The following is a 23,893-nucleotide window of genomic DNA, read 5'->3' as shown; positions in this document are numbered from 1 at the left end:
CCTTGCCCAAGAATACGAGACAGAAATGAGGTTGGCACTAGATTGTTCGCCGTGCATATAAATATGGCGCAGGTGAATACAGAAGCACTTAGGAACTAAAGTTGAAGCCTCACCCACGATACTCCGTGCGGTGAAGTATGGCCTGTTTGGCCCCAAAGAGAGCATTGAGACCGCGTGCGAATTAATAACTGAAGTGTCAGAGTTTGGCGCTATACCGTCGAGTGCGACATATTTCTATTAAGTCAGTAATAGTCTATTTGTGTATAGTGTATCGTGCGGCTAAAGTTCTACAGTGACCAGCATCACCAACGCTTCCTCGTACCAGCTAGAGTGCTTATCCAGGCTGGGCTGCTTTCATGGCGCTTTCACCCGAGGAGACCTAGACGAGGATCGTGTGGACATGTACACTGGATTAATCTACCCGACGACTGCATAGCCATTTACGGCTGGATTATATTTGTTTTGGTCCTGTGATTTATGGAGCGGAGAATCGCCGACGCCTACACGTGTGTGGGATTTACCCTGTGAGGAGCCACGTCGAGTCTGCGCCTCAGAGAGCCTGAGGCAGGCTAGCTTTCTTCACTGTGGAGCTACAGTCTACGGAGAACAGCTGTATTCGTCTGTGGATCAAGAGACTATTGCACCGTCTCCTGTACTTGGAGTCTCCTTAGTCATCGTTGACCAGACTCTCTACTACCGACAGATCCTCTACCCCTGCTGGCTTACAACCGGGGGGACCCTTCAGTATCTCCCGCTATATATTACCAGTGCACCATAGATATAATTCCCTAAGATTCAGGTCGTATAATTACCTCCTGCGTAACCAGAGAATGGACATTCATTATTGATTTGCCTACGCACATTCCTTTGCCTTACAAGTGCATTCAAAGTATAATAGAGAAGTATATTATGTACCTTTTGCTGCAATAAATACTTAATTATAACTTTGTGTGGAACCGATTTATTGTGGGAAGTGTTCATCATATTTATATATCATGTACTGTATGGCCAGTAATTAAAGTACATAAAGCGGTAGTGGTTTAATGATACCATACTTATCAATACAGTCAGGGAATTGTACCCCTCAGTTACAAAGGTCATAGCAGCAGTAGGAACTATAGGTAATGAAGGTCATAGCAGCAGTGGGAACTATAGGTAATGAAGGCCACAGCAGCAGTAGGAACTATAGGTAATGAAGGCCACAGCAGCAGTAGGAACTATAGGTAATGAAGGCCACAGCAGCAGTAGGGACTATAGGTAATGAAGGTCATAGCAGCAGTAGGAACTATAGGTAATGAAGGTCACAGCAGCAGTAGGAACTATGGGTAATGAAGGTCATAGCAGCAGTAGGAACTATAGGTAATGAAGGTCACAGCAGCAGTAGGGACTATAGGTAATGAAGGTCATAGCAGCAGTGGGAACTATAGGTAATGAAGGTCATAGCAGCAGTAGGGACTATAGGTAATGAAGGCCACATACCCACCACTCCTGGTCCTCTTCTCCTGTGACTATAATGACCTCTCCTTCCGCGAACGTCAGCTCATCATCGTTATCCGCTTGGCAGTCGTAGATGGTCTTCACCCGTCTGGTCTTACTTTTCCCCTTCAACAATGGGAATCAGAGTGTGTTTATGAAGATTCCATGATAAATAATGCCCTCGCTTCTAGGTGGCTTCATTCAGATTTCAGGGGATCTGCATTTTCAGAATTTGATTTGTTACTCCTATGGGACAGTGGACACCCTCTTCAATTTAGAAAGAGAGCCAAAACGTCAATCTTGCATAGCCTATCTGAGTCTTGAGTGTATAGAGACATCAATATTTAGCTTGGACCAGTTTTCTCTTCATCATCAAACATAATTAAAGGGATATTTTTTATTTTGCCAAATTTCCCTCGAGATGAATAAAGTATTTCTATTCTATTATATTCTATATTGTGTCACTTTGAAGCTCAATTTGCCATTTCTACTCACTTGACACTAGTCACTTTATTTAGTACTGTTTAGCATTCCCTGCTCCCCAGCTTCCCCCACTAACGGGCAAGTGCTCAGTGAAGTAACAGTGAATTAACAGACAGAAAATGTCGCAGTATCCCTCATATTGAGGTTTCTATAAATTCAAATGAATCTTAATCCCAGTGTTGCTTTTCCTATTTAAAACAAAGATTAATCTCAGTATTGATTTTTCTATTTAAAATTAAGCTTAATCTGTGTTGATTTTTCTATTGTCGATTTTTCTATTTAAAACGGAGCTTAATCTCACAGAGTAGATTTTTCTATTTAAAATGAAGCTCAGTGTTGATTCTTCTATTTAAAATTAATCTTAATCTGGGCGGCTACGTGGCGTAGTGGGCAAGGCACTCGCCACGAAATGCTGGAGACGCTGGGCTCGTCAGTTCGAGCCCAGCGCTCCACATTTGCTTTCAGTTTAGCTGGTCGTCCACAGTAATACACATTGGCCGTATTACGGGGAGGGAAACTGAAGGGTGGGGATCGGGCGTTGTGGACAGCGACTCCTACAGGTCGGTTGGTGCGCCTGCGCAGTAGAATCAGGAAGTGTCGGGGGCAGCGTGAGCCTCCCACGCGTTACTCCTCGCCACTGAGAGATCGAGCTGCGCAGGTGAAAAGATGCGACTGCTGTTACCTCAAGTACCGGAGGGGACTTGTGCTATGTATGACTTAGTCCACATTGCAGCCGGCTTGTGGGAGGCAAGAAACAGCGTCCGTGACAGGGGAGGGTTGAATTGGATGATACGAAATTGGGATGGGAGAAAATATAGAAAATGGGAGAAAAAGTGGATAAAAAAAAAAAATATTAATCTTAATCTCAGTCTTGATTTTTATATAATAATAATTTAGGACCTGCTCCGAGGTCATCAATTGGCACACATGCGATGCATGCATGCAATTCGTATCTGCGATTAACCCATCCCGTCGTCCTTCCCCCCCAAGGGCAGCCGAGAGCAGACAGGCGTCAACGTGAGCCGCGCCAGAGGACCAATCCAAGTGCTCCTGTCCGTCTTCGTCAAGGACGCCACAGCGTTAGCGATCTATTGTTGTGCATGTTTTTCCATTGGGTTTATCTTATCGGGGGGGAAACCCTTGCGAGCACGGGGAGAACATGCAAACTCCACACAGAAAGGCCTGGGAGATACCCCACCTGGGTAACTGGCATCATGGAAACCTGGTCCCCAAGCGGGATTCGAACCCTGGACCTTCTTGCTGTGAGGCGACAGTGTTAACCACTACACCACCATGCCGCATTTCAGTAATCTCAGTCTTGATTTTTCTATTTAAAATTAAGATTAATCTCACAGTGTAGACTTTTCTATTCAAAACGGAGCTTAATCTCACAGTGTTGAACTTTCTAATTAAAACAGAGCTTAATCTCACAGTGTTGAACTTTCTAATTAAAACAGGGCTTCATCTCACAGTGTTGAACTTTCTAATTAAAACAGAGCTTCATCTCACAGTGTTGAACTTTCTAATTAAAACAGAGCTTCATCTCACAGTGTTGATTTTGCGAGGCAAAGGGACCGGCACCTCCATGGCCCCGGGCGGGGTGCCGTTGGTGGCCTCGCTGGTCTGCCTTGGGGACAGCTCCCCTTGCTGGAGGGAAGACTGGCTGTCCGCCGCGGTCATCCTGGGGGCCACCGCCGTCTCGGCCGCGGGGACAGGCTTCTCGCTCACAGAGGGTTTAGCTGGTATGTCGCCCAGGTGTGGCTTGGGCCTCGGGAGGTCTTTGAGCTGCGGTCTTGGGGGGAGGTCCGACAATTGTGGTTTCGGAGGCAGGTCCGAAAGCTGGGGCTTCGGGGGCAGGTCAGAGATCTGGGGTTTTGGAGGCAGTTCACTCAGTTGTGGCTTTTCGGGGAGGGGTACCCTTTGGGCAGGATCCCCTGTGGAGGCGAGGGGCTTCGGGGAGGTGTCAGGGAACTGCAGGGGCTTCAGGGAGGTGTCAGGGAACTGCAGGGGCTTTGGGGAGGTGTCGGGGAACTGCAGGGGCTTTGGGGAGGTGTCGGAGAACTGCAGGGGCTTTGGGGAGGTGTCGGAGAACTGCAGGGGCTTTGGGGAGGTGTCAGGGAACTGCAGGGGCTTTGGGGAGGTGTCGGGGAACTGCAGGGGCTTTGGGGAGGTGTCTGGGAACTGCAGGGTCTTTGGGGAGGTGTCAGGGAACTGCAGGGGCTTTGGGGAGGTGTCAGGGAACTGCGGAGACTTCTGGGAAGAGTCTGCTTGGGAGGACGTGGGCTTCTGAAGGACCTCCGGAGGATGACTGGGCTTGTCCACAGAAGGGAGGTGGATAGTGTCAACCTTCCGTAGTGCCACTTTGAAGGGGGAACAAAGAGAAGACATGGTTTGTATGAAGAACAATAATCAATCAATCTTTCTTCTGCCCTTACTCTTTTACTTGGATCACTGTAAAATAAAAAAGTAAAAAGCCTTACCTTTTTGAGGTAGTTTGGGGAGAACCCTTGGACCGAGTGTAGACTTTGTGTTACTAGTGGTAGTGCTGCAAGAGACAGAAGATCAAACAGAACCTTGAACCTTTAGATCTTTATGATGAACTTAAAACGAAACAACTACATTAATAATGAGTAATATACAGTATATGAATGCAGATACAGTACAGTATATGAATGCAGAGACTTCTACTTTACTTTGTTGACAAGTGATTGATGCTCAATAGTGATTATTCTGCCTGATGTAATGCATTTGAAATCAGTAAAGCATTAAAGCGTTGGTGGCGAAACAAGAGTATACTTGGTATTGGCGCCTAATGAGTTCATATCGCTGGGGGGGGGGGGGATAATCCCATGTGACAATGCATTGTGATCCCACGTGACAATGCGTGACGAGGACATCTACCCCCGTGAATATTATTGCGCGTATCGGAATACAGGCTCGCACAAAATCGGCAAGGTTTTTCCACGTCACGCCCCAACCTTTCCCCGACCTTTTCGCTGATGGAAGTGCATTGGGAAGTCATACCCCCTGCCGAGATCTACCACCGGGAGAAATCTTGCGTCGATTCGCACACGGGCGTGCGCGTGGGAGCTCGCACAAAATCACCCACATTTGTCCACGTCGCTGAGTTACTACAATATCTCTGAAGATGGTAGGTGCGTCGCGTTAACTACTCGGTGCAATTTGTGCCGGCTGTTGTGAATTGGGAGTGATTTTGGACAAGGCTCATTTGCATAGAAAGGGGAACATGTTCCGCCCATATTACCTCATTTAAATACGCGCTAATTGCACCGGACGCAATGCTGATGGAACGCAGTTACCACCTCATTTCACCCGTTGCGCCTCTTCTGTGAATAGCAAACTGTGTTTCAGAGCAATTTGCGCCGGATTAGCGTCAGAAAAAGGCGCGCAATCCCTTTGTGAATTCGCCCCTCTATGTAACACTAACCCATCCATTCTACATTCATTGCACACACATCCACATGCACACACTCACTTTAAACATTCACTTTAGACACTTTTTTTTTTTATTAGCATATTTGATCTATTTATTACTAGATTTGCACTACATCTCTACCTCATTTTTGCATTTTGTACAGTATAGTGTTTGGTCTTTATTCTATTTTTACTGTAAGAAGCACACTCTTAGGGGGCTTATACAAAACCAAGCATTTCACTGTAATGTAAATGTACTTATGTGACAAATAAAACAACTTGAAACTTGATAGATAGACAGCACAGACACAGATAGACAGAAAGAGATAGATAGATAGATAGATAAATAGATGAAGTCTGTGTACCTTTGCTGCTGCTGGATCCCTTCAAACTTATTAGCAGGCGAGGTTCGATTTGCTGACGGTAGAGTGGCATCAATTCCTGTGTCAAAAACCACAGAGGTCAAAGGTCAGTTGCCGTCTGTGACTATGCGTCACATTATTACTTTATTTTTGTTGTCACAGCTATTCAACACATTCAAAAAGTGATATAGTCTGGACAATGACATAGTGGTGCTGTGTAATATCTAATTCCGTTGACCTATACACCCCAATACAATGTTAACAAACAACATACAACAACAGCACACAGTACAGCTAGGCATGGAGAACTCCACTCTCTCTTGTAGCCATTTTACCACTCGAAGGAGGAAGTGAATCCAACGAGCAGCAAAGCTGAACTACAGATGGCAAGAGAAACATCAGCTTTCTTTGCCTCTTAATTTAACTCTTGGTCGAAACGGTGACCATGAGGAAATGATCGCTTACCCTCCCCCGCTCTCCAGAGGTTGGTGTAAGGCTACACACAATTCTACAAGATTTGAGCACTGAGTGCCATATTGAGATTAGTTTGGATACAACCAATACTACAAAAAAATAAAAGTACCATCAAAGATGCTTTTAGAAGTTTTGGTCAAGAATCATGTAGCTCTATTCTCAGGTGGGGAGAAAGGTACAGTAACCTAGTAACTGGATGTACAGTTTTGAGGTAATTGTATTTCCATGTTAGGGACCTTACCTCCACTCCACTACGTTTCAAAGGAAATGTCATTTTAACACCTCTACATTTATCTGAACCCTACAGTTACTCGTTTTGCACACAGGACAAAATGAACGTTCAAGCGTACCAACTTTGAAGAGGAAGTAATCAGAGGCAGTATAACTGTACCACCAAACACTTTAAAAGTGCTCCCAAGCACTGACATACTACAGCCCATAGCAATGATATATCTGGGAAAATCTAATGTACAAAATAGAGTTCTATTTGTACTTCTTCTACTTATACTGTAACTTATACCAGCGTGTATTCTAGCAGGTACTTCTACTGTTACTTAGGTAAAGACAAGAGTTTTTATACTGTCTCCATCACTGTCATTTTCAACCGTTGAACCCGGTGAAATATTCAAACCTTTGCTCTGAGAAGCTTGCAGGACGGGGCTCGGCGGATCAGAGAGGGTGCGCTTGTGCCCTGGGGGCGGTGGCGGGGGTCTCTTCTTGAGGGTGGAGCTTCCTCCACTGCTAGACTGGGAGCTCAGAGGGAGGGAGGTGGGCGGGCCAACGGAGGGACCTGGAGAGAGGTGAGCCAGAGACGTGAGGTGATTGGTCGAGCAATACTTTCTAGTCAAAATAGTGGATGGTGATTGGTCAAGCAAGACTTTCTAATAAAAATATGAGATGCTGATCGGTCGAGCAAGACTTTCTAGTCAAAATAGTGGATGGTAGGACACAGAAAACAATCTTTTAATTTGATTACAAACAGGCCTCATTCACTACAAAACCCCTTGACTAAGTAACAAATCCTCAGGAACATTAACTTTCTGCTATATTTCATCTGTTCTATTAGACTTAATTAAAAAGCACTGGGATACAGAAAAGAGATTTAATTTATTTTATGATACAGCATAGGAACAAAGATTTTACATTGGCTAACAATCAAGAGGTGTTTATAAAAAGGTATACTGTACATCTAGGAACAAAATAACGCTATTGACGAGTGAGCTGTCAAGATGACAAGACAACACAAATCAACCATCAATATACATAAACAAATAATCTCAATATGATCAACTGTCATTGTACAAATAATTATCAATACCTGTATGATTACAAGCACTGAAAACACTGAAACCGCAAAGAAACTGTTGTGAAATATGGAATAAAGACATTCATAAACTGTGTCAAACTCCTGTCTACTTTGTGTAGCCCGAAGGCGTAACATTCCTGGCGGTAAGTCTTACCTACACAGTAGGCCTACCTTCCCCTATCCCAGCCCTGAGGCACTGAGAACACGCCCTTCCCACTCATGTATGCAGACCAATCTGGCAACACGCAAGACTCCAGTAGATGATTGCACAACAAGATGCTAGTAGCCTGCTACACTATGTAGGAAGTATTGTGAGATGCTAGTAGCCTGCTACACTGTAGGAAGTACTGTGAGATGCTAGTAGCCTGCTACACTGTGTAGGAAGTACTGTGAGATGCTAGTAGCCTGCTACACTGTGTAGGAAGTACTGTGAGATGCTAGTAGCCTGCTACACTGTAGGAAGTACTGAGATATGCTAGTAGCCTGCAGTGCTACACTGTAGGAACTAGGAAGTAGTAGTACTGTGAGATGCTAGTAGCCTGCTACACTGTAGGAAGTACTGAGATATGCTAGTAGCCTGCTACACTGTGTAGGAAGTACTGTGAGATGCTAGTAGCCTGCTACACTGTAGGAAGTACTGAGACGCTAGTAGCCTGCTACACTGTAGGAAGTACTGAGAGATGCTAGTAGCCTGTCAGCATTGCCTCCGGCTTGGGCCAGCCGGCATACTAACTCGTTTGGCTGAGTTAGTGGGAGGGAAGTTGATGGGTGGTAATCTGGCGTTGTGGAGTGCGACTCCTACAGGTCAGGGCGCCTGCACAGCAAAAGACAGGAAGTGGTGAAGGCAGCGTGACCTCCCACGCGTTACACTTCACCAATGAGAGTCCGCGCTGTCAGGTGAAAAGAGAGCCGCTGGCTGTCTCTGCATGTGTCAGAGGAAGCATGTGGTAGACCGCATGGCTCCCTAGACCGACCAGTAGGGGGCACATGCGCACAACGACCAGGTAGGGGAGGGGGGAATTGGCATAACGACTAAATTGGGATGGGAGGAAAAAGCACAGAAAATCAGGCGGAGAAAAAGAGGATAAAAAAAGAGATGCTAGTAGCCTGCTACACTGTAGGAAGTACTGTGAGATGCTAGTAGCCTGCTACACTGTAGGAAGTACTGTGAGATGCTAGTAGCCTGCTACACTGTAGGAAGTACTGTGAGATGCTAGTAGCCTGCTACACTGTAGGAAGTACTGTGAGCTGCTAGTAGCCTGCTACATTGTTAGGAAGTACTGTGAGATGCTAGTAGCCTGCTACACTGTAGGAAGTACTGTGAGATGCTAGTAGCCTGCTACACTGTAGGAATTACTGAGAGATGCTAGTAGCCTGCTACATTGTAGGAAGTACTGTGAGATGCTAGTAGCCTGCTACACTGTAGGAAGTACTGTGAGATGCTAGTAGCCTGCTACACTGTAGGAAGTACTGTGAGATGCTAGTAGCCTGCTACACTGTAGGAATTACTGAGAGATGCTAGTAGCCTGCTACACTGTAGGAAGTACTGTGAGATGCTAGTAGCCTGCTACACTGTAGGAAGTACTGTGAGATGCTAGTAGCCTGCTACACTGTAGGAAGTACTGTGAGATGCTAGTAGCCTGCTACACTGTAGGAAGTACTGTGAGATGCTAGTAGCCTGCTACACTGTAGGAAGTACTGTGAGATGCTAGTAGCCTGCTACATTGTAGGAAGTACTGAGAGATGCTAGTAGCCTGCTACACTGTAGGAAGTACTGTGAGATGCTAGTAGCCTGCTACACTGTAGGAATTACTGAGAGATGCTAGTAGCCTGCTACATTGTAGGAAGTACTGAGAGATGCTAGTAGCCTGCTACACTGTAGGAAGTACTGTGAGATGCTAGTAGCCTGCTACACTGTAGGAAGTACTGTGAGATGCTAGTAGCCTGCTACACTGTAGGAAGTACTGAGAGATGCTAGTAGCCTACTACACTGTAGGAAGTACTGTGAGATGCTAGTAGCCTGCTACACTGTAGGAAGTACTGTGAGATGCTAGTAGCCTGCTACACTGTAGGAAGTACTGTGAGATGCTAGTAGCCTGCTACACTGTAGGAAGTACTGTGAGATTGATTGATTGATTGAAAAGTTTATTAACAGATTGCAGAATGGGTACAGTACAGTACAGCTCAATACATACAATTGTTAAGGGGATGCAGACCAGAGAAAGACTTTCGACTTGTTTACATCAGGGTCCCCCATTTTCAATTCATCATAACATATATGACATACATGACATACAGATAGACAGTACTGCTACATCTATACATTTATGACATATCAGATTTGCAAATACAGTACTGTTTGTGATACAAAAGTGTCCAGAAAAGGAGTGTATATACATTTGGCATAGAAACTGTACATTGGAGGAGGTTGGTTGGGTGGGGTGGGGTTGGGTGGGTTGGGTGAGGGCTGTACATTGGAGGTGGGGGGGGGGGGGTTGGGAAGGGGGCACACACACATTTTACACTGTACATTGGAATATTGACAAAGCCTTACTTGGTCATTTACTGTACAACTAGGTTAGGACATTTGTAGCCTGCTAGTAGCCTGCTACATTGTTAGGAAGTACTGTGAGATGCTAGTAGCCTGCTACATTGTTAGGAAGTACTGTGAGATGCTAGTAGCCTGCTACATTGTTAGGAAGTACTGTGAGATGCTAGTAGCCTGCTACATTGTGTAGGAAGTACTGTGAGATGCTAGTAGCCTGCTACATTGTGTAGGAAGTACTGTGAGATGCTAGTAGCCTGCTACACTGTAGGAAGTACTGTGAGATGCTAGTAGCCTGCTACACTGTAGGAAGTACTGTGAGATGCTAGTAGCCTGCTACACTGTAGGAAGTACTGTGAGATGCTAGTAGCCTGCTACACTGTAGGAAGTACTGTGAGATGCTAGTAGCCTGCTACACTGTAGGAAGTACTGTGAGATGCTAGTAGCCTGCTACATTGTTAGGAAGTACTGTGAGATGCTAGTAGCCTGCTACATTGTGTAGGAAGTACTGTGAGATGCTAGTAGCCTGCTACACTGTAGGAAGTACTGTGAGATGCTAGTAGCCTGCTACATTGTGTAGGAAGTACTGTGAGATGCTAGTAGCCTGCTACACTGTAGGAAGTATTGAGACGCTAGTAGCCTGCTACACTGTAGGAAGTACTGAGTGCTGAGTACTGGTGCTTTGTTCTAGAAACTCAACCTCCCAACAACTGTCACAAATCTACAGGTCCCAACTGTACCTTTCCCTTGGCCCCGGCCAGGCAGCGTGGTGTCGGGCCCGGGTGAGGGCGGCGTGTCGGTGGAGGTGCCGTAGATGCTGGGGTTTGCGAAGGCCCCATAAGACAGTCGCTGCTTGTCTCTGTGCGGGGCATAGCCTGGGAGAGTCAGCTTGTCCTGGGACGAGATGCTGGACGAGTGGCAGAAGCTCTGAGGCCGCGGGGAGCGCTCCTTCTTCACTGGGCTCGGCTGCAGAAGAGAGAACAGGAATTTTAGAGGTGGAACGAGGGCTGAAATACAGTATATATTAGTACTTGTCTGGAAAACTACTCAAGTAAAAGAGTTGCAAACGTGTCCCCTCATAAAATGACAGAGTACTCCTTTTTGCAAGGTCTTATTTTGGTGAGGCATTGTAAGTCATAGGTTTGAAGGTGGTCCTTTTTTTTCTTCTTTTTTATCATATCAACAAACCTGGTATCAGTTATAAGTCCAGAGATGAATCCAGAATGACTCATATACTGTTTAAAGAAAATATCTCATTGTATTAACTACTCTTAGGACCAAAAAACTACTCGGGTCAAAGTAGGAGTTAATACTTTGAATACAGATAAATGACTAGAAGTATGAGCAGAAGGAAAAGTAACAAGGGGGATGGGTTTGGGTACCTTGTCGTCCAGGTCATCATCGCTCTCGTCAATCTCCTCCAGGCGAAGGTTCCACTCGTACTCGACGTGGACATGAGGGTTGAACTTCCCTGCTGCCGCCTCCACGAGCTGGAGACAATAGAGACAGACAGAATGAAGTCATACTAGAGAACATGAGGCTCCACGAGCTGGAGACAATAGAGACAGACAGAATGAAGTCATACTAGAGAACATGAGGCTCCACGAGCTGGAGACAATAGAGACAGACAGAATGAAGTCATACTAGAGAACATGAGGCTCCACGAGCTGGAGACAATAGAGACAGACAGAATGAAGTCATACTAGAGAACATGAGGCTCCACGAGCTGGAGACAATAGAGACAGACAGAATGAAGTCATACTAGAGAACATGAGGCTCCACGAGCTGGAGACAATAGAGACAGACAGAATGAAGTCATACTAGAGAACATGAGGCTCCACGAGCTGGAGACAATAGAGACAGACAGAATGAAGTCATACTAGAGAACATGAGGCTCCACGAGCTGGAGACAATAGAGACAGACAGAATGAAGTCATACTAGAGAACATGAGGCTCCACGAGCTGGAGACAATAGAGACAGACAGAATGAAGTCATACTAGAAAACATGAGGCTGGGCACACTATGGGTTTTCAGTAGGGCTGCACGATTCTTGCTAAAATGTGAATCATGATTTTTCTCTCTACGAATTGAGATCACGATTCTCTCACACGATTCTTATTTTTCATCATCATTTAAAAAAGTAAAGTAAAAAAAAAAATATTGAAGTCTTTTTCAAAGTAAAAAGAAAATCATCATAATTTAGAAATGAGTCGAGATCGCGATATTTTTTTCGATTTCAGTGGGAGTAAAGATGTCTATGACCACGATCCCAAAGATCCATGAACATGTGCACGGACACTAAGCTGTTGTCCACACACACAGGATAAATTGAAGCAAGTTTCCAAATCCGGGAGACTGAAGTTAGGGTGGGAATGTTCGCGTGTGAGGCAAGGTTTCCGTTAGAATTTTTTTTTGTCGGTCTGAGGTCGCTTTCACATATAGTTTTGGTGGACTCTGTGCGGTTCTGGTGGTGAAGTTGCAACATTGTTGCATTCTTCATTTGGTTCGTCTGCGTTCACATAGCAATTTGTCAGGCGCACCGAACTTTCTGAACAATGTCACACGGTCGAAAAGGGCGTTCGTCTATTGGACACAATGGAGAGTGGAAATCCCTCCCCTTCAGGAAGTGAAATGCGGAAATACACAAACTGCGTAGCAGTGATAGTAGCAGAGGCGTGGCATTGATAGAGTGGAAATGTGTGTGTGTGGCTGCGAGCCCGTGTGTGCGCGCGCGTGTGTGTGTGTCTGTGTGTGTGGACTGCGAGCCATGTCTGACTCCAGATCAGCGGATCACCCAAGTCTGTCCACGAGACATGTTTACACAGTGTGCTTGTAATGCCGTGCACCATGGTAATAATAAGCCGTGTTTTTTTCTTCTTCCTTCTACCCAAGATGCACAGATAGATAGATAGATGCAGTGTGCTGCGCGCGGTATTAATAATAATAATAAGCTGCAGTGTTCCTTCTACCCAAGATGCCTGACTGACTACGTTTGGTCCGATGAAGGCGAACCGAGACCTATGTTTTTTGGAGGACAGAGTTCGCATGTTTGGTCCGCGGACCGAGTTCGACTGCGCATTCACACAAACCCGAAAAACCGGACTATCGACTTCTGGTCCGATAGTCCGGACCAAACAGCCGGACTACAAGTGTTGTTGTAGCCAGCGGGTAAATCGCGATTTTTTTATTTGTTTGTCATGACAAACCAATTACATAATCCAACATATGTGTAAAGGCACAACATATTCCAGTTAACGGTATCTTTTTTTAATGATTTGTTACGGCGTAGTCGTCTATATGAATTGAAAATGGGGGACCCTGATGTAAACAAGACAAACGTCTTTCTCAGGTCTGCATCCCCTTAACAATTGTGTGTATTGAGCCGTACTGTATTGTACCCATTCTGCAATCTGTTAAATAAAGTTTTCATTCATTCAGTCAATACTTCCATGCGTATAAATTGAGGAAGCGAGCGAGTCCGCGGCCGCTCGCTCGGCCGCACGCGGCAGTGGCAGAGCAGAGTGGTGGATAGGGGGGCGGGTCACGTGGGGATCGCGGCCAATCAGAGGAACCCGGAAACCGAATTCCGTTGCGGAAAGGATATACGTGGTCCGGTCGGGGGACCGCTCAGCAGCGCCCCCCACCCAACAGCTGAATTGCCAATGGCTGAATTAGAGTACTACACTGTGCCGGCACGGCTGGTGGGTTCTGTGGGTCTGCAGCTGCCTGCTTCTCGTAAATCTAGCAGCAAGCTCGCGCTGACAGATCGTTGTCATTATTAGACAGACCTGCTTGGTGAAGCAACGATGAAACAAATGTAATGATTGTTTCGTTCATCGCATAGGCTATTTAATTTGAGCCTATTTTAATACAATTCAAATAATCAAATTGTGCTTAGAGGGATTTATTTTCACCGGACATTATGACCGGAGAGATTAAATATGTCGGACTTCAACAGATTTTGCCGGTCATAAACCGGTAATTACCGGACAACGGAAACCCTGGTGTGAGGGCGCCTGAGAGGACCTGGAAGTTGCCTTCAGTTTATTCTATGTGTGGACAACGACACGGGCAACGCTCCAGCTGCCACTCATGGACTGGGTGGAGTTTTTAGAACATGATAGCCTGGTACCTTTGCTCACATGTAAATGCAGAATTTGAAAATGGTAAGAGAGATTCCAAACGTGCCACGCTAGCTAACAGAGAAATGTGGATAAAGCCCTTCATTTGTAATGGTGATGCACTAGCATAACAGCATCTCAGATTAGAACATATTCATGATGGACATACTAAAGGTCAAATGAGTCAGTAGACCAAGAATATGTGCAATCAGGATACAGATTTTTTTTTATCTAATGAGAAAAGTAAGGGGAAATTACGTTTACTTACCGGTTCCTCACACTGAGAGTTCCTCAACCTCCTGGCGATATCCAGTGCAGTCTCTCCATTCTGATTGGCTGAAAAGACACAGGACATAAGAGGCCTTAGAATGAAATGCACCTATATATGCAATGAAAGTGCACTTGTCAATGAATGAAATGCAACAGACTTTTGGACAAACCTGTAATCGTTCAATTGCTTGGCAATAACCCTAATAATATTTACATTTTTAGTTTTTTGATTGCTTTTGACATATTGTAGCCCATGTCTTTCTAGTTTGCAGGTAACTTGGAGATGAGTCTGTGATGTGGGTTTCATCTTACCATCATCTTCCCACCTTGACAGAATATGGCTCATTCTTTCTCATGTAGTAGAGGTAAATATGGGACTATTCTTCAAGTGAAGGTATTCAGATCTTTAATTATTTTCTGGCTTGTAGTTCATCCAGAGATAATCTTTGTTTGAAACATGTCCAGCTATCTCAAAGTGCACCCCAATAGCACCCATTTGAAAGCCCCGCCCATTTCAGAGGCAGCCACTATTCCATATTCATCCCATTGGCATAGTTTATATTAGATTCAAATGTATTGTCATCATACAGCACAAGTACAGTATAATGAAAATAAGTTGGCATCTAACCAGTGCAAAAGTAACACTAAAACGCAATAACAATATACAATGTACAAGTGATTAAACTGGAATATATATAATGAGTACTACTGAGTAATAATGCTAATCTGATGTATATACAGTGTTACAGTATTATTATGTACAGTGATACAGGTATATAAATACACTATGGTAGTAAGCCATACTAGCCAGTGGTATAACTAGTAAGAGTAGGTATATTACAGATATAGATTAGATATAGTAGATACAGGTATGTAAACAGGAATATATGCAGGTATATTCAGACAGTTCAGAATTCGTACAGTATATTATTATGTAGCAGTGCAGTAGTTATTATGTCATCTTTGTTTATATCCAATAGTCCAATACCTAAAGTAGAAGTGCATCAAGCTAACCAACGTAAGCTAGTCAGTGAGTTACATTGTAACGTTATAATGTATCAAAGCCATCAAAACGGAACACTGAAGGAGGTATCAAAGCGTATCCAGCCGATACCTGTCTCCAAAAGCAACTTACATTTACATCAAGTAGGAAGTGACACTTTTATGAAATGGGATTCACTAAAAACCAGGCATCTCATGTATTGCGTCATGCACAGCATCCAATGGACGGTTAAGTTGGGGGCGCGAGGTCTAATGGGGTTAAGGTTAGAGGCTGAGGTAGAGATGGGGGGGTCTATACATGAGATGCCTGGATTTTAGGAGAGTCCCTTTATAAAATAGTGACAATCCATCTGCCCCACTGCCCAATCCGTACCAATGTCAATGGCAGGCTTGCCCCTCAGCAGTAACTTGAGACACTCCTGTTTCTCATAGAGGCAGCAGTAGTGGAGAGCTGTGTTCCCACCCTCTGTCTGGCGGTCTAGGTTACCACTAGAGGGAGACAGAGAGAGAGAGCGAGAGAACCGCAGTGAATAACACTGTGCAGCAGTTTATTGAATGCTGCACTTCAGCTCACTCAGCCTTGTCCGTTTTGACATGCATCTCATCTATTAGTCACACACCTCATATTTGAACAAGCTCAAGTAGTTCAGTATATAACGGTAGTTCACATTTATTTAACCCTGGTGTGTGATGGAGGAGATTGATGTACCTGTTTTGAACCAGGAAGTCCACTAGATGTAGAGAGCTCTGGTCTGCAGTCCTCACAGAGTAGTGCAGTGCTGTTTCTCCAGGCTCCTGCATAGCAATAAAATGCATATTATTGCAAGCAATATGATTGTGTTGTTGAATAAGGGCATACAACTGTTAGATTGAAAGAGATATAACAAGATTGAGATACTATGTTTAATGTGATTCTTCAGAAATGGTTAGTTATGGTTGGATGGAGAATGTAAAGCTACTGAAGATGGCAATAGGTTGAAGCATCTCGCTGTGCTGAGTCTCAACAATCAACGGCATGGCACGTTTGAGCCTTTACTCAAAAATCTTAAAATACAAAACTTTATTGTTTTATTATCTCTGCCAATTAGAGAGGTCCGTCAGGGCCACACCCACCTTCCCTGCCTCAGGCAGAGGTTCCAGCAGCTCCGCCCCCTCAGCGTACAGCTGGATGAGTGACAGCAGGTCTCGGGAGCGGATGGCCTCGGACAGCTCTGCCGCGGCGGAGGCGCCTGTCTGACGGGCGAACTTGTGGTCCATGTACTTAGCATTAATGTAGTCCCTCCTCACCGTCCTGGCAGAGAACACACACTGTTGGTCTCACTGGCACTTCTGCATGCATTCAGTGTTCCCAACCATTTGCACTAATTCAATGACTTTTCCATGTGTTCAAGTGTTACATTTATTTTGATGAATATCTGATTTAAACGTCCTAGGCTTTATTTTTGCTCAACAACAACAAGCACTTGATACTTAAGCAACCAGTAATAGGTATACGGTTTGTGCTCAAACAACCAGGAGTAGAGGTGCTGCTTATTATGTGTAGAATCCATGAGGGATGAACACTTATATAAGAGAGAACAGTGATATTACGGTTGCTAGGACCTTCATCACATCACTGTTTTAACTCAAATAATATACTTAAGCGGGAAATACGCTATTTGTGTTATTCTTTCCACATGGCAAGCAGCATCATATAAAATGGTGCATTTATATATATATATAGCGCTTTACAATTTTGTTCCTCACATTCACCCATTCACTCACACACCGATGGCGGAGGCAACCATGCAAGGTGCCAACCTGCACATCGGGAGCAATTAGGGGTTAAGTGTCTTGCTCAATGACACATCGACACGCTGCCGGGGAGAAGTGGGAATCGAACCGGGAACCGTCAGACTACCAGACGACTGCTCTAAGGCCTAACAAAAATAATAGTTGGTTTCAGGTTGGTTGTCAGTTTGGCCATGGGTAGGTAGGTATTTTTTTTATTTATTTCTTTTATTTTATTCTTTCCCACGGCGACTATGGATAGGGAATTTCTTTATTTAATTAACCCTTTCACTGCCACACGACAGAAGGTTAGCCCTTTACTATCACACAACCGACGGCGATGCTCCATCATTAGCATCATTAGCTCCGCGGATGCGGAGCTAATGATGCTAATGATGGAGCATCGCCGTCGGTTGTGTGATAGTAAAGGGCTAACCTTCTGTATTGTCACAGTGAAAGGGTTAACCGGCTGTCGTGTGGCAGTGAAAGGGTTAAAATGTTCACAACAACATGGATGCATGTACTCTGCCAGCATGTTTAATATCCATAATACTAAATGTTTGACTAAGATTTCTATGAAACTTTATTCTAAAAAAAAAAAAAAAAAAATTTTTTTTTTTTTTTTTTTTTTTTTTTTAATATATAATTTTTTTTTAAAACTCATAAAATATATTGGGTCGCACCTAAATCGGCAGGGTCGGTCGGCAACCTGAAACCAACCATTATTTTTGTTAGGCCTGAGGAGACTGGGCTTGGACACTGGTGTGTGACGACTGTCACACAGTGGAACTAAGCTCTTCATTCACATACTCACATGTCGCTGGACGGCGTGGGCTTTGGCGAAGGGGGGGGCAGGTTCCCCTCCATGATGTCGTTGAAACTATTGTTGCCAATATTCTTTGCCAGCTGAGAGAGAGAAGAGACAAGGAGGGAGGGGTTTATTTTATAATAAATACATTCCATCATAAGACAAGATCATAAGATTGACATTTCAATCACAAGACACAACTCTGTACTGCTTAAAACTCACCTCTTTAACATGGCCTTTGACCCCTAACTTCCTACATTTAATGTTGTGTGTCTGTCTCTACCATGTGTGTTATTGTTGTTATGGCCCTATGTAAAGCGACCTTGGGTTTCATGAAAGGCGCTATACAAAACTAAGTTATTATTATTAATTCTAATTCTAATTCAAAGTGTTATTGTTCCCACGTGCAGATTGTCAATGCGGCGGTTGATGAGACTTATGTGCTCGTTTTCTGATAGTTCTGATCATGTCCTTCTCTGAGAAGAACTGACTTTCAAAGTGAATGTCAAATTATTATTTCTATACACTATTTCTTATGCTGATGTGGGCACATTTTTGGAGTGGTAAAAATAAAATTAATTAATTTAATTAAAATAAAAAAAGCATTTGAAGTATTCAAGTCAGCTCTACACAATTCACATGCTTTTGATAAAAGTATATGGTCTTAGCCAAAAGAAAAAAAATGGGGTTAGAGTTTCACTGTACCAAAAGTTCAGAGGTCCCCAACTTGTCCAGCTCAAGAGACTGAATCCGGGACACGTGGACTCCCATCTCTCGGTGGATCCCAGAGCACTCGATGCATGTCAGGATGCCCAGGTTGGTGGACAGCCACTTGGGGTCTGGGTGGTGGAGGGCACAGGAGTTGAAGAAAATACCTTATTAACAATGCAATGCAAAATACTTTATTCTTAGTTCTTTATTCCACCCACTCCAAAGGTCACACTCTGGATCTGGTCTGCTCCACCGGTAACCCCCCCTCCCACCTGCAGTGTCTAGACCTTGCGGTATCTGACCACCATGCCATTCTTTTCACTGTCCCTATCCCCCTGCCCAAGCAGCGCCCAACGCGCACCCTCACATTCAGGGACACCAAGTCAGTGTGTGCATCAGCCCTATCTGACCTCATCACTACCCACATGGCCCCGGTTCCCTCCGATACCTCCCCGGACACCTTAGCGGCCTGTTACAATGCCGCCCTCTCCCTCAGCCTGGACTCGCTGGCGCCCCTCAGAAGCCGGAATGTGTCCTTTCCTCGCCCTGCCCCATGGTTTACCTCTGACCTCCGCTCAATGAAAAGAGCTGGTCGACGACTGGAGCGACTCTCCAAGCGATCTGGCCTCACCGTCCACCGTCTGGCCTTCGTCGACCACGTGAGGTCCTACAGAGAGGCTCTCTCCAAGACCAGGACCGCGTACTACTCCACCCTCATCACCTCACAGCAAAATCACCCCAGATCGCTTTTCTCAACTATAAATCGTCTCCTCCGCCCTCTCACTGCCTCCCACACTGCTGATGCTCCTGACCTCTGCTCTAAGTTCCTTGACTTTTTCCAGGCTAAAGTGACTTCCATCCACCAACAACTCACGGTGCCCGCCCCCTCCCCTCCTCACTCACCCCTGACGCCGGACTACATGCTCCCAGCTACATCCCTCCATCCCCAGTGCTCTCTCTCCTCCTTCTCCCCAGTGGATGTTCCGCTGGTCATGAAGCTGGTTACCAGAGCCAAAGCTTCCACCTGCTCCCTCGACCCCATGCCTACGGTGCTGGTCAAGGCCTGCCTTCCTACCCTCTGCCCCATCATAACCGACATCATCAACTCCTCTCTGTCATCTGGAATAGTTCCCTCCTGTTTCAAAACCGCCTCCATCACTCCCATCCTAAAGAAGCCTGGTTTGGACCCTGAGGTGCTGGACAACTACCGGCCGATCTGCAAACCTTCCTTTCCTAAGTAAAACCTTAGAAAGGGCAGTCGCCGCCCAGCTTCATCAACATCTGTCCAACCATGAGCTCTACGAACCCCTTCAGTCAGCCTACCGAGCACATCACAGCACAGAGACCGCCCTCATCAAGATCACTAATGACCTCCTCCTTGCTGCAGACTCCGGACACATCAGCCTCCTCATCCTTCTCGACCTCTCCGCGGCGTTCAATACAATATCCCACTCAGTCCTCCTCAAATGCCTCTCTGACAACCTAGGCATCACCGGTACAGCTCTGTCATGGTTTCATTCATATCTCACAAATAGATCTCAGTTTGTCAGCGTCAGCGGCTCATCCTCCCCCCCGGCCCCAGTCAACCACGGTGTCCCCCAGGGCTCTGTGCTGGGTCCCCTACTATTCACCATCTACATGCTCCCCCTCGGTCAGATTATACGTCACTACGGACTCAACTTTCATTGTTATGCTGATGATACTCAGCTCTATATCAGCACCTCACCATCCTCCCAGCTCCCCCCACAGTCTGTAGTCAACTGCCTCCACGCCATAAAAACCTGGATGTCAACCAAATTACTGAAACTCAACAGCAAAAAGACAGAGCTCATGGTTGTGGCCCCCAAGGCACTGCTCGGGAAGGTTGGCGATCTCCTCCTCCACGTTGACGGCTGTTCCATCTCCCCGTCTCTCGAAGTCCGTAACCTGGGCATCACCCTTGACTCCACACTTTCATTTCACTCCCACATCAAATCCGTCACCAAGTCTGCCTTCTACCACCTCAAAAACATCTCCCGTCTCCGACCCTCACTCTCAGACTCTGTGGCTGAGACCCTGATCCACTCATTCATCACCTCCCGGTTGGACTACTGTAATGGAGTCCTGTTCGGGGTACCCAGCAAAGCCCTGGACAGGCTCCAGTATGTTCAGAACTCAGCTGCCAGGGTTCTCACTCACACCAAGCCCTGGCAGCACATCACCCCCACCGTCATCCACCTCCACTGGCTTCCAGTCAAGTTCCGCATCACCTTCAAACTCCTGCTCCTCACCTACAAGTCCCCTCCATGCCCTCGCCCCCTGATACCTGTCTGATCTCCTCCACCAGTACACTCCATCCCGGAACCTACGATCCTCTGATCTAGGTCTCCTCTCCATCCCTCGCACCAGGTTACGGACTTTTGGGGACAGAGCCTTCAGCGTGGCGTCCCCTACCCTCTGGAACTCTCTCCCCCCCGAAATCTGCAACGCGCCAACCCTGGACACCTTCAAATCCGCTCTAAAAACACAACTCTTCACCAAGGCTTTTCCCCATCAGTTAGTTTAGATTAGATTAGGTTCATTATTCCTTACCTGCCCTCATCCCCCCCTCCCCCCCCCCCCCCCCCCTATTTTCCTTGCCCTATTTTTTTTTGTCCTGATTGTGAAGCGACCTTGGGTTCTATGAAAGGCGCTATATAAATTTGATCTATTATTATTATTATTATTATTATTATTATTATTATTATTATTATTATTATTATTATTATTATTATTATTATTATTATTAGTAACACAGTTATATCCTCACCTAATCTATGACAGTCCAGTATGGTAAATGGTCAATTGACTGCATTTATATACGGTATTGATTTGATCCAAAGCGCTTGACAACTTATGTCTCACATGGAAGCTGCATTCCAAAGGGAGGGAGGAGAGCTCAAACCTATAGCATTTTAACACCTTGGCAGCTCTTGTTGTATCCCATCGGCGCCGCCGTAGAATGGTAGACAGTCCTCATGGCTGTAACTGTATTATGCACATTCCCCTCTGCACATTTAAAAAGGAATATGTGGATAAATATATCGAGTGCAGCAACCGATTGTCTTTGATTTGAAACATTGAACGTGTATCTGCACCAAGCATTACACTGGTGCCGAGCAGATCTAGGGATGCACTGATCCGATGTTGATATCGGATATCGGCCCCGATATGACTAAAATAGCTGGATCGGGTATCGGTAAAAGAAATATATATATATCGGATTATTATTATAATTTTTATATAACATTATATAATAATAAATAAAATAAGGAATAACAATTCAGTACATTTATATCTATGTGTTAATTTGTTACCTTTTGTTTCACTAAGTTAGGAAAGTAATGTTTTAAGTCAAGCCTGATGTTGCCTTGCGCAAAAGAATGATCCCAGTCTATTCCACACAGTGAGGGATACAGTTTATTATTGAACAATGGGTATCGGATCGGTACTCGCCGGTATCGGCCGATACCCAAAGCCCAAGTATCGGTATCGGGACTGAAAAAATTGGATCGGTGCGTCCCTAGATCTGTGTACTGTTGTCTTTACATGTTGACCCCAGGAAGAATACTTGTCTCCTGGGTGACAGCATTTGACATTGACAGAGTTAAAGTGTCCGCAAAAAAGTCTGCGCTCAGATTTAGTGCAGGATGTGGTCATGTGCACTTCTGCCTGAAAGAGCAGCAGGGGTCAGTCCTCACGGCCAGACGGAGTCCTGTGGGTCAGAGACGGCGGAAAGAGATGTAGGCGAGGAGGGGGTGATGCCTAACAAAAATAATAGTTGGTTTCAGGTTGGTTGTCAGTTTGGCCATGGGTAGGTAGGGAATTTATTTATTTTTTTTTTTTATTTTATTCTTTCCCACGGCGACTATGGATAGGGAATTTCTTTATTTAATTAACCCTTTCACTGCCACACGACAGAAGGTTAGCCCTTTACTATCACACAACCGACGGCGATGCTCCATCATTAGCATCATTAGCTCCGCGGATGCGGAGCTAATGATGCTAATGATGGAGCATCGCCGTCGGTTGTGTGATAGTAAAGGGCTAACCTTCTGTATTGTCACAGTGAAAGGGTTAACCGGCTGTCGTGTGGCAGTGAAAGGGTTAAAATGTTCACAACAACATGGATGCATGTACTCTGCCAGCATGTTTAATATCCATAATACTAAATGTTTGACTAAGATTTCTATGAAACTTTATTCTAAAAAAAGGATTTTTTTTTTTTTTAATATATAATTTTTTTTTAAAACTCATAAAATATATTGGGTCGCACCTAAATCGGCAGGGTCGGTCGGCAACCTGAAACCAACCATTATTTTTGTTAGGCCTAGGCAAGGAGGGGGTAATGGAATTACTGATACACGTATCACGCCTCAAGCGCAGCATGAAGCACAATATACAGGCTCTGTGAGAGTAGTATTCATCGCAGCGAAGCAGCGCTATCTAGTCGTAAAAGAAAACGATCCAATGAAGAGGAGGATAGAGAGATTCTTTGTTTCGCAAGACTGAATCCTCAGTATGCGTTGCTGTTAGGTTTTCTCTTTCAGAACAGATCATATAAGAAACAACATGGGAGTGTGAGCTGATAACTAATTTCCTTTGTTGTGTAAATCTGACCATGGGAATTTTCACAATGAGTAAGGGAGGAAAAGAAACGACTAAGAGCAAATACCCCTCCTGTGTCCTAATGGTACATGTTTAATTTCTGTAATGTAGTTGTTATTTATGTACACAAGAGGGCACAAGGTCCACATGAGTTCATGTCAACTGGATGAACAATTCAACAGAAAATGTTGAAAAATAATCATCATTTAATCAACATTCATGTTAATAATCTGGTCACATTCTCAAGCTACACAAGACTGACATGAGAGAGAGAGAGCGAGAGAGAGAGTAGAGGGGAGGTAGAACTGCGTCATTTTCTGCTGCATTCACAGAATACACAAGTACCCACATAGGATCTGCCTGGATACCACCATAGCACACCGTACAGTAGGAGGAGCCTAACTACCGGAAATGAAAAGAGAGGATGACTTCCACACAGGAAGTAAAGTACCAAAAAAAAGCATCCACAGCTCAGAGTGATAACTGCACTACAGAGCTAAGAA

At 45.0% G+C, this 23,893-nt stretch overlaps 1 protein-coding gene across 3 annotated transcripts in view; it reads right to left on the bottom strand.

Moving 5' to 3' along the window:
• Positions 1-23,893, bottom strand: part of asap1a (ArfGAP with SH3 domain, ankyrin repeat and PH domain 1a) — a 172,025-nt gene that overhangs the window by 5,731 nt on the left and 142,401 nt on the right. For 2 of the 3 annotated variants that reach the window (XM_084327854.1, XM_084327855.1), the window contains exons 17-29: positions 18,759-18,892; positions 18,060-18,151; positions 16,589-16,766; positions 16,185-16,270; positions 15,849-15,964; positions 14,472-14,539; positions 11,464-11,571; positions 10,822-11,047; positions 6,862-7,020; positions 5,760-5,835; positions 4,440-4,504; positions 3,508-4,319; positions 1,480-1,602 (exon numbers count right to left, since the gene is read on the bottom strand). In XM_084327854.1, coding sequence (XP_084183980.1) covers positions 1,480-1,602; positions 3,508-4,319; positions 4,440-4,504; positions 5,760-5,835; positions 6,862-7,020; positions 10,822-11,047; positions 11,464-11,571; positions 14,472-14,539; positions 15,849-15,964; positions 16,185-16,270; positions 16,589-16,766; positions 18,060-18,151; positions 18,759-18,892 — 2,243 coding nt within the window. The remainder of the gene's footprint in view (positions 1-1,479; positions 1,603-3,507; positions 4,320-4,439; positions 4,505-5,759; positions 5,836-6,861; positions 7,021-10,821; positions 11,048-11,463; positions 11,572-14,471; positions 14,540-15,848; positions 15,965-16,184; positions 16,271-16,588; positions 16,767-18,059; positions 18,152-18,758; positions 18,893-23,893) is intronic. The other variant, XM_084327856.1, reaches the window with a different exon arrangement.

The sequence above is a fragment of the Notolepis coatsorum genome, assembly GCF_963971535.1.
Source record: "Notolepis coatsorum genome assembly, chromosome: 13".
Lineage (NCBI taxonomy): Eukaryota > Metazoa > Chordata > Actinopteri > Aulopiformes > Paralepididae > Notolepis > Notolepis coatsorum.
The sequence above is the reverse complement of the archived record's forward strand: the minus strand, read 5'-3'. Positions and strand labels throughout refer to the sequence as shown.